This window comes from Morone saxatilis, unplaced genomic scaffold (assembly GCF_004916995.1).
Source record: "Morone saxatilis isolate NCDOM2014 unplaced genomic scaffold, NCSU_SB_2.0 Contig5, whole genome shotgun sequence".
Taxonomy (NCBI): Eukaryota; Metazoa; Chordata; class Actinopteri; family Moronidae; genus Morone; species Morone saxatilis.
This window is the reverse complement of record NW_023340095.1, coordinates 15004002-15015578: the sequence shown is the minus strand read 5'-3', so window position 1 is coordinate 15015578 and position 11577 is coordinate 15004002. Positions and strand designations below refer to the sequence as shown.

At 38.7% G+C, this 11577-nt stretch overlaps 1 protein-coding gene across 1 annotated transcript in view; it reads left to right on the top strand.

The window, feature by feature from the left end:
* Positions 1–702: 702 nt before the first annotated feature.
* Positions 703–11577, top strand: part of gpc6b (glypican 6b) — an 83973-nt gene continuing 73098 nt past the window's right edge. Inside the window, exon 1 of the mRNA XM_035676042.1 lies at positions 703–1201. Within this exon, the coding sequence (XP_035531935.1) occupies positions 1051–1201 (151 nt within the window). The 5' untranslated portion in view covers positions 703–1050. The remainder of the gene's footprint in view (positions 1202–11577) is intronic.

Sequence of the window (11577 nt, the reverse complement as noted above, 5' to 3'; positions counted from 1 at the left end):
GTTAATCCACTGTTGATCTACCCTCGGATCAAGCTGTTCCAAAATCAATAAAGTCATGAAAGCCTGCCTTCTGGTCTTCATTACATCCTTTACATCCTCTAGTTAATACAGTTTGATACCGTGCTACTGGTCTTTCGCTTTGGTGTCAGATGAATGTGACGAGAAAACTGCCAGCATTGTACATTTTCTGAATTTAGTAAAATAAGATCCCCATCACTGGAACATAAACACTGCATAGGCCAAATAAAGTATAGTATAGTAGTATAGTAAGAGAAAAAAGTTGTTAAATCAACCACATTTACATTTGATAAAGTATTGAAATATACAGTGGCCTACTATTAAAAGAAACTCAAATGTTATATTAAAAACAACCTGAATGCATCTATAATAAATGTATGATATCTAGTTCCCACTTCACATCACTGAATCCCTAATCATCCCCAAATATTCCTATACCAATTAAAAGATTTATTTAATTGTTGGAAGTGACTTCCAAATTCACAGAAAGGGCTTCTTTCAAACCCTGACTGATTTTGTTATTACATCCTATTTGTCCACCTACCTATGCATTATGGGTTATTTATCTACATCTGTATTCGTCGGTGCCGACCTGCAGTCCGACAGTGAAATGGATGAGGCTGGATTCCACTCCATATTTTGTGTCCCGCTTTGCCTTGCCAGTATATGTAAACTGAACACGGAGCGCTCCCCTCCACACAGCATTTCTACTTCAACACAGCGACCAGACGGCTTCATGCGCTGAGCGAAGTTGAGTCAACGCGCCGGGAAACGCACCGCCTGGATTCATGTGGCACCTCCATGTTCGCAGTCCTCTTTTCTGCTGCGCCGGGAGGACTTTTAACCACTGTCGGTTACGATAGAAAACCCGTTTTGCTTTGTGGAATGTGTTTGTAGACACTAATAGTTGAGTTGCAACCATTAAACGCCCAGTCATTAAGTACCTGCGGATCTACTGCAGGGGAGTTTTTTACCGGCAAGCGGGATACTGCAGATCACCTTAAACAATAAGGATCTTCACAGAAGTGAACAATGCTCAGACTACAGACTATCATTTGCACTTTTTCTGTGCTGTCTTTTGCAGCAAGAGCAGATTTTAAGGCACGGAATTGCAGCGAGGTGAGGGAGGCTTGTGTCGGGAAAGGCTTCAGCTTCGCACATGTTCCTCTTCAGGAGATCCCAGGTAAGGTTGACCCATCAGGTAGGCTCACGACCTGCCAAACAGGCTGTTTATAAATACCCTCAGGAACAAGGCTTTTGTGGAATGAAAACTCGAATGGAAAAGTAAAAAAAAAAAAAAATATATATATATATATATATATCCCATTGCAAATCATTTTCGATGCAAAGTCATTCCTGTTACTGTAGGTCTTTGAAATGCTGCAGGGGTAGCCTGCGGCCGCATCAGACTAATCTGTAAATACAGCACCTCAACCACCTGTCACTCACTAAGTTGCAGTAAGTCTAACTCTAAGTTTTAAACCGCCCACAAAAGATATAGGTACTCAATTAGAGCGCCAAAATGTAGTCCTAATTGACTTGAGTGGATGAGCAGTCTCCTGTATCCCTCAGCCTCAGTGAAGTGACAGAAAAAAGCCCTAATTTAGAACCGAACACACAACCCGGGGCCATCTGTGAGCTGCTTTACTGATCATATATTCATGCTGCGATAACAATATCCTATCAGCCGGCCATCGATACTAAGAGCCCCCCAGGCGACTGTGGTAAGATCTGTCTGCATGTGTCCGGTAGAGGTCTCCGACTGTGCTAACCAAGCAAAGATAATGAATGGTCAACTCTGCAGATGAACTCTTGTCCTGCGAAAATTAAAACGATAAGGGGGAGTGGAACTGCTGGTTTCTGCAGCGCTTTAGCAGCAGTCCGTAATCCCTCATGCGATTCATTCTACATAATTTAAGCCATTACCCTTTGGAGCAATTATTCTAAACGCCTTAATGAATGATTGACACATGTAGGCGCGTCTGCATAATACAGGTTTCATAATGTTTAGTTTGATTGTCTACTGGCTCTCGGGAACATCTGTATATTCTGTTAGTGGATATAAATACATTCTGTTTTAGCAGTTTGGATAATTTTTAATAAAAAAATAAAAAAATAAACTGTAAAGGAGTCAAAACAGTTTTTTACTGCAATAATATTAGATTTTAATTTTAGAATTTGTTTATCATTTTACAAGAGTTAATATCTGTGATTTCACATACTTGGCATTTTATGTGGATATGTCTGCATCTAAGGAAAATAGGATTAATGGGTGTGTTTTCTTTTTTATTACCCCAGCTGAGTTGTCTCTCCAGGTCATCATTGTTATGCTCCAGGTCCAATGATTCTCTATAAAGCAGGAAATCTGGCACAAGTAAAGGGCTGCATATTTGATAACAGGCACACCTGTTCAGAGATGGGCTGAATAACTAATTGATTAAATCCTTTGGATCCATGTCTCTGACATCACAACTAATCTCCCAAATGAGGGAAAAATTCAATCTCTCTCATCTCCCAATGATGTCACCCTGAATAAACGTCTTTTGATCTGGTCTTTGAAAGAGTCATAACCTTACATGTCTGCTGGAGAGACGACGCATTATCAACAGCTCAGCAAATTCACACAGTGATGGGCATGTCCTTCAGGCTGCAACGTACTGCCTTTCACTCATGCAAACAACATTCGAGCTACGCCAGATCTTGACTAAAGTAAAAGTGGACATACTTTTTTATTTAAAAGTTAATAAAAACAATTCTAAAAGTATATCCTAAAAATAGTTTCAAGTATTTGAAGCAGAAATACATTTTGACAGATTAATATAATTTTGAGCTTAAAATTGATTTACCATTTCCACCACGTCTATTGTAAATAGTGTAGTAGCTTGCATGTAACAGTATTTTTTGGAACGTGCCTGCTTTGAGTTGTCATTGTTGTCGAATTATTAGTATGTAGTTTCTCTAATTAGAATGCACTCAGTAAAGTGCACTTATGTTTACAATGAAGGAATTACTGTATAGTTAAAGGATCTATGAAGGACGAAAAAGATTATCAAACATTATGTTATGCTTGTTTGGGATTTGGGCACAGCACAACATGGACACACAAATTTGTATAGGCTTTATATTCATCATTCATTATTTTCAGGTTTATAATAGTAGCTGTTTAGGAATTGACACTAAAGGGTTAAGAGCACCCATGTGGCAGATGGGGAATATCTTGGATTACTTTGGAGTTAATATTCAGCACTTGTTGATTAGTTGGTCCTTGTGGGACTGTGTGTAGAGTGGCTTTTAAAACTTTCCCTATAGCTTATTTTTTCTGTCAGCCTTACAGCTGCCATCACACTCTGTTAACACACTGATGATTTAAAACTTTTACTGGTCCACATCTACAAATGATGCTTCTACATACCGTACATTTGTGTTAAATTACTGCTCTTTGCTGTTTGATTCCTTAAAATCACTGTCATTATCTGATATGTAGAGCCTTCAACATCAAATTGCAGTGACAGACAGATGTCTGCTCTCGCTGCTTTTGATGTAAGAGGCCATCAAGATCATGTTAGACATGAAAATGAAATCAAACACCCAATTTTCAAAGTTACATATATGCCACATTTTTGTATCTGCTTTATCTGTTAAAAGTTAATCAGATGAATTAATCCCATTTATGTTGGTTGTTGCCTTTCACATTATGATTATACTGTATGCCTTTTGGCCAACATGGGGCACTCTTTAAAACTACAAATATACTAGAGAAATAACAGCAGGGTATTACTGCAAGAGTATTGTTTTCAGCACCACTTAAAATGCTCAACCACTGCTACAGTATGTTTTTTATGAAAAGCTTAGAATCCCACATTTTTGCTGTTGTGTTCGGTCAGACAGAAGGAATCAGGTCAGGTGGAATGACAGCAGTGGAGTCAGTGTTATTGACAGAAATGTTGTTATGATCCAAAGCCTAAAGGCTCAGTTGGTACAGTAATTCTACAAGACTTAGGCGATGCCTCTGCCTGCTGACCAGGCCAGGCTGGAGGCTGTCAACAGCTACGTGGTGAAGGCATTTTAAACCACGGGAGCATGAACTTGTGGATTGCTCTGAAAGTCTTTGAGTGTTTGCACATTAAAAAATGCCCAGAGCATCTCCCTCTCCACAGCTGACTTCATTTGTATCTATTTAATTCAACAAATACATAAAATCCTAGCCTTTTAAATCTACTTCTTCATGGCTCTGGTTAAAGATCAGACCTGCACTCAGTCTTGCCCCTGCTGTCTCAGTTTCCACTCAACATCTGAGACAAGTTGGGAAGATATGGAAAGTGAGTCATACAGCAGACTGCTGGATTCAATGGAACTTCTTAGCATGTCATATTCTATGCTATCATTTGACGTCCAGCTCTGTTTACTCCCAGCCAGGAGATGGAGACAGGACAGAAATAACGGTGCAGATATTTTATGTGATACTTTGCTGCCTGCACCACAAGGCAAATGATCTCCGTTGAAGCGTGTAATGTGCGCAGGTTCTCTACTGTCATGTAATGGGATGGAGAGGATTAAAAAGGACTAAATGGGAGTGCCTTCGGAGGAAATGGCCAGGTGACTTTGTTAGCCCCCGCAGCATACGCTAGTATTGCTGTGATGTATCGCCAGATTATTGTGACCTTCCTGTCAGTCACACATGTGGAGATTGATCTGGGTGTAAGTCCTGAGAGCTTTTGGTGGGTTTATGGTGTGTTTATGCTTTTACATTTCACTTTGCAAACATCAAAATATTTGTGGTAATATATTAGATAATTGGACTTTTGGGATTGAGTTTGTGCATGGTAGCCTTAGCATTTGTGGCTGCATTCGACTTTATAATGTAATGTGAATGCGTCCTACTGAGAAGCGGGGAGGTGGGGGGGCACTATCAGGGGAGAAGAATCGAAACAATCATCACTTTTCCCGCGGCAGAGGGGATTTCTCAAACTCTGCCTCCATCTTTGTGTCATCAATCATGCTCATGAATGCCAAAATGGCCTCATGATGGGCTCTCTCTGCGGGTGTTCCCCCTGAGAGCTGCAGGAAACATTGTGTCCTGCAAGTGTGTTAGGGTTGCAGCAGAACAACACAACACTCAAAGCATATCAAAAGGTTTAAGGAGTGGTATGTTTGATGGTTTTAATTTATTTATTTATGTTTGTGCTTCATTTTAAATGTATGAGATACAATCTGCTAAACTATGAAATCAATGTTTTTACTGTGTTTTTTATGATATGGAGTGCAGAGGTGTAATTTATTGCCAACTTAGTTGTTCTGCATGAAAGGCCCTGAAAACTTATTTTCTCACTCAATTTCTTACTATGAACCCTGGGATCTGACATGAACACACACCTTTCTGCCAAAGTATGAACAGTTTTCTTTACTTCATGTGTTTGTGTATTTGTGCTTTTCCTTTCCCTTTATCACTGGTTTGATGTGGATAGGGATCATTCGGTCACTGCCAGTTGTATACAGGTGTGGTCTTGTTTGGTTCAAATGTAATATTGAACTGGAACACTCGCATGATCACTTTCTTAAAGCCATTAGCTTATTTGGTCTGACCAACAAACCAAAAGTCAAGTAATTTTATTCCGGCATACTGAAACCTTTAATCTATGGAGCAACGCTGTCAGCTTTCAGCGCCCAAAGGGGAGATGTGGTTTTTGATGTGTTTGAGTTTCTTTAGAAAACTCATGTCTTCAGGGTTACTTTTTTTAAACACCAAAAGTAGTTTCAGGATAATATTTCTAAACCGTAATCCTGTCTGTGACCCAAACTTTCTGTTTATTCTGTTTGTGGCCTTCAGCAGGGTTTATGTCCAACTCTGTGTTGCTCATAACCATGGTTGCTGAGATGTTAATACAGCCATTTTAAAACCAAAAAGGGTTTTATTTGGCAGTTGGGCATTTATTAACAATGCTGTTTGTTTATTTAATTTACAGTACATATCATGTGATAATGGAAATTTTAAGTTGAATTTAAGTCTCTTCAATTTAACAACAAACCTTTTTACAAACACATTAAACAGACGCTGGATTATTGAAGCTTGACCAAATACTGTAAGCCTGACATGCTGTGTTTATACCAATGATAAGCAGCTGTTGTCATATAGGTTACTGCAGGAATGATGCTGCTAACGCAGCCATGAAGAATTAATGTTTGTCAAACTCATTTGAGATAAATCGACTGTGAAAAACAAGGAAACGGATTGAAGTGATTCTCCTGAGACGATATGGCAATAGCTGTTTAATGGTTTAAGAATCATTTGAAATGTGAAAGAATGAGTGCTCCTGCTGTCAACAAGAGATTGAATAGATGTTATTTTGATCTATTAGTTCCTTTCAACAACTGTCCAATTAAATTTTAACCTGGAGCCACTGAGAAAGAGCCTTTTCATCCCCCATTTAAAAAGCTGGCATTTCCAGTAGTCACTGATCCTATTTTCTTTTTTCATTCCTTTTTTAAAAAACTTTTGACCAGTATAAACTACACATACTGCATGTTACGTGCCTGATTTGTGACAAGAATAAAAGCATTAATTCACTCCTTTAGCTTACCTCTTATTACAGTCTATTTCAACCAAATGCAATTGATGCGGTGGAACATTCTGTTCACATACTACAAAGCTCAAATGGACTTATTAATTTCTCAAATTGAAGTAGAAGGTAGTTGAGAGGGCTGACTGTGGATAAATTGTGAGTGTCATATATTTTCTAGCCCACAAATCCCAAACCATAAAATGCCACCAGAGTTATGTTGTCCTGTATGTGTAAGATTATCAGATGACTGGTGTTGTCGCTGAGACATTTTTGGCGCATATCTCTTACTTGATATCTGACTACCTCGTCTGATTCTATTTATTTATTTATTAGAATTGTTTTCCAGTACTTGACAAAATTTCACTGTCTTTTTTCAAGCCATCCATGGATCATCCCTGATTCTCAAAAAAAGGATCAATGTGTGTTTCTTCATTGACATGGGGATCAAATTTTGGTTTATGGCTGTGACGTATAGCTGGTGCTTTTCCCCCAACACCTCATCTGCCTGTCAAAACCTAGCCACCGTGAAACAAAGCTCCCCTCAAATGCCTCAATGCTGTCGTTGGATCTATCTTTAGCTACATGTCTGCCACTTCTGTCTTGTTGACAACGTCTGACTAGACATGATGTGCAACTGGAGAGGATGTTTGCCTTTACACTGCTCCTGAGGAAGGTTCAGTGTGGTGTGTGTCAGCGAGCCGCCATGGGGACCTGTGTGTTGTGCAGTTTAGTTGTGGCCTCTCCCCCTCAGTTAAGCAGTCTGCTGACTACAGGACACTTGCACTGTAACAAGGTATCAGGGCTAATAATGGCCGGTGTCTAAGCTTTAAGTGTGGAGTGTAAGGTAATGATCAGTGCAGGTCTCAAGGCCCTCCAGGTCTCCAAACAGCCACCAGATGCTACCTGTAGTGTAGTCCTCGGCCATGCTCCACTTAGCAAGTTGACGCAGAAGAGAGTTGCTTGCCTGCTCTCATCTCATTCTCAGGGGCTTCTAGGCGTGCTGCCCATGTGGATCGAATATCCACACCGGTCTCCTCATGCCTCCACGAGGCTTTTTTATTACATACTCCTCAATAAATATCAAAGCCATGGCATAGTGCTACATACTGTATGCTGATTATACGGTGCTTGTCATACCTAAATGTGCTGCACATGGTGTTAGGAAAATCCATACATTAATCTTAACTGTAATGATATTGGTGCACCTTGCAGAAGGGTATGGTACATGAATATTCCACTGTTATTACCCTTGAGGTCAAACATATTGTACTTTTTGGTTGTATATTTATCTTCATGGCAAAGATTTATACAAGGATGAGTTTTAGCCTTTGTGTATTATTTTCATGTGTTGGATTGCCTCAATGTACAATATAACATAGGGTTGAAAAAATATTTTTTGTCAAGTAACTATGAAATGTCAGAAGATTTTACATATAATGCACATCACAATTTCCCAAAGCTTAAGGTGAAATATTACATTTTTTGTTTCATCTGGCTAACAATTAAAAACTGAGAAATATTGAGTTTACTATCATATAGCAAAGCAAATCCTCACATTAAACAAGCTTGAGGCATTTTTGCTTTCTGACTGAAATTTAAACTGAACCAATTACCATAACACCTACCCATCAATTTTCTAATACTGTGTTCAGCTCAAGTGGAATGCAGTCACATTTAACTTGTAGGGTCTGCTCCTGTTCCTTTGAACCCAAAGGAGTAGGTATCAGTTGCAGCCTCAGAGACAGTTTTATGTTCAAATGTCACAGTGAGACCCAGTTTTGGGAACAATCAACTTAAAAACAAAATATATTGTTGTTATAAAACCTATTCCTTTCTTCAAAGCCTCTTAAAAATGTTTCTGCTGCAGTGACAGAGGACAGTTATGCATTTATATTTCTCTTCTCAAAGTGGATTTTTTTTTTTTATCATACTTTTAAAAGTATTTCAATATGAAACACCATACCGTTGAGTCACAATGGTATGGTGTATTGGCTGTTTTATCATGCACACAGCCTTGCGCAGTGGAATACCTTGACATATTAAAAAAAAAAATACTGACACATTTGCTAGGAGTATGAAACTGTTCCAACATCTTTATTCCTGTCCTTTTTCCCTTCACGCTGACTCTCCCGAGGATGAAGAATACCATCATACCATTGTACTGTGCTGCTTTATTGTAGACTGTTTTATGTCAGTGAGAATTCATTTCCTCTTGAACCTGTCCTCATTCACCCAAGGACATATACTCCTCTGTATCAGCATCCCCCAGTTATTCAAAACGCAAGCATGCCTTTCATTATGACTTCTGACATGACCCAAAATGTGATAGGAATAATGTCGTTCAATTCTGATTGATGCGAGCTCTAACTTGAGCAAGAAACTTGGCTATTCTGTACACAAAACCCTCTAGAGACAGTATTAAAATTGTAAAGGAAAGACTGTGTGGAATACACAGATTTATAGATCCATGTAGATGTTCATATGAATTGGCTTTCTCATATACTGCAGATCCTAAAGATATGATGTAGTTTTCTTGTTGAAGTCTGATTATCCATCAGTCAGAGGTCAGGTTTGAGTGCGCTATATAAAGCGAGGGGGAAGAGAAACTCTTCTTGCCTACTACATTCAAACTATGTACATTAAGTTCTTTAGATGTCTGAAAGCATATGATGTTGAGTGAATGTGATGAGTGTTGGATAGAACAGTGATTTACAGCAACCTCTGGCTAACCTTTTGATATATTTTTAACAAAAATGTGAAATGAGTGAGTGTTTAGGGTCAGATATAATGAGATCCTTACAGTGTATCATTTATAGATATGACGCTCATGAAGCCGGAAAACAACTTGCATATCAATATATTCACACAGTATATCCACTTACTTCCTTGCATCAGACTAATTCATTAATTCATTTTGTTGTGCATTTCTTAGTTGTGCCTGTTGAAGCATACGTCTCGTGTTAGCCAGCGTTATTAAATTGCTTCCCCCCCGCTGCAATAGTGTTTTAAAGTAAATGCTGCATTGTGTTTGTGTCCAGGCTATGGATTCAATCATGTGTTGTGGCTACAATAACTCTAGTTGCACTAAATCCAGCCTAAATCTCTTTAGCTCAGATTCTGCAACAAGCTATTTATCAGGGAAAACACCCACTGAGAATCGCTTGAGCCCATCTGCTCGAAGCTCTAAAAAAGTTGTATAGAAGCTGTCTATATGATAACAGAAATTAGCTGTATTGTAGTTTGTGTATAGCCTGCCTGGTTAAAGGCCATCATGTTGCACATCTGGCAAGGAAGGGAATTGGATTAGCCTTAGATAGACTTGGAAAGCCTTTTTCTTGGGTTAGACTAAACTAAGCAAGTGTCAGCTGAGCCATTTCAGGCCACAGTGAGCACAGCAAAATTGAAACTGGAAATCAAATTGCTTTTTTCCACCCGTCTTTATGTAGATTTACATGTTTTTTGAGAATTTTCTTCAAACAAGTGACTGTTGCTGAAATAGGGTGGATAAATCCCAAATCACCAAGATGATGAAGACGAGGGAAAAAATGCATTGAATTTGAATTGAATTGAATGTGTTGGTCAGATAAATATTTTTGCAATCATTTGTCATGTGTGTATCAACTGGAACACTAATGAAGCCACAGAATGCATGGAAGTTTGTGTAGGACGATGTCTTGAAAAAGCTGCCAAATTTCAGATGACTTTGCAGTTGCCTTTTGGGGTTAAAGTGATGTGACAAGGAATAAGAAAAAACTGTACTGACACTATGTTGATCTCATTTGGACTGAGTGTGTCTTCAAGTGCAAATCCATAAAAAGTTTGTTGGGGGAACCATGGGACACAGCAGATGGCAGAGCACATATGCTGTGGGTCTCTTTGGCCAGGTACACTGATGAATGCTTCTGAGAGTTGGCCTACCTTTGCTGGTTGGGCAAGAACTCGGACACTTAATTTTGTAAAATATGTACAAGCCACAATGTCTTCCTATAGATTGAGAAAAACTAGTAGAATCATTTCTAAAGTAATGTTATAATTTTACTTGAAGGGACATGGACGTGTTAACTATTAGGTGATTGCATCCTCTCTATCACCCGGCCTCTTTCATGTGTCACATTTCAGACACTTTAACTGAACGGTCATATGACACAAATAGCATTAATGTTTAATGCTTCTGTAAACTTTCTCTCTATTTAATCAAAAAGTGGAAATACTTGCATACAAAGTTTAGTTTTGTAACTTTAAGGCTGACTCTCAGAGGGCTGGGCTTAGGTGCAAGGCTGCGAAAGAAGACAGCTAAATGTGACAAATTTTAATAGGAACAGTTATGTATTAATATATTCAGTTTTTAAATGATCATTTACACAACTTTTGGTGTTGGGGAGTGAAGAGCAGAGAAAACTTTGGAGTTAACATCAAATCAGGCTCCTCTTTCTTAGTAACACAGAAATTGCGTATCTGTGACTCAAGCCATTACAAAAATAGAGGGGTTATGGAACGCTGGTAGAAGTGTTCATTGAATGTTCTGGGCAGTTACCAATGACAACAAGTGCATCAACAAAGACATCACTGGCTCCTACAAATCTATAAGAAAATGAACATAAAATGCAAGCAACAGTGAGTATATCTAAAACAGAGACAAAAAAAATATGTTATTACACAAACAAATCCCCAGCAGGTGAACATTAAGAAGCTTCACATTTAGAAACTACTTAACCCTGCTGAAGGATGGGGAAATGGATATACCAATGCTTACAACAAAGGAAATCCTATTTACGTTGTATTTGCAATCCATAAAACAATGAATGCTGACATCCTACTATTAAATGGCAGGTACGCATTGTAAAATGTAAGCACAGCTCAGCAGGAAGAAGGTAGAATTTAAATATCTTTGCAGCACTTCATCAGCAGTGATAATAAGCTAGCTGATTTGACTGACACTCCATTTGATTACAGACATGGGAGTGACATGAAGTAATTGCGACTTATGATGACAGCTTGT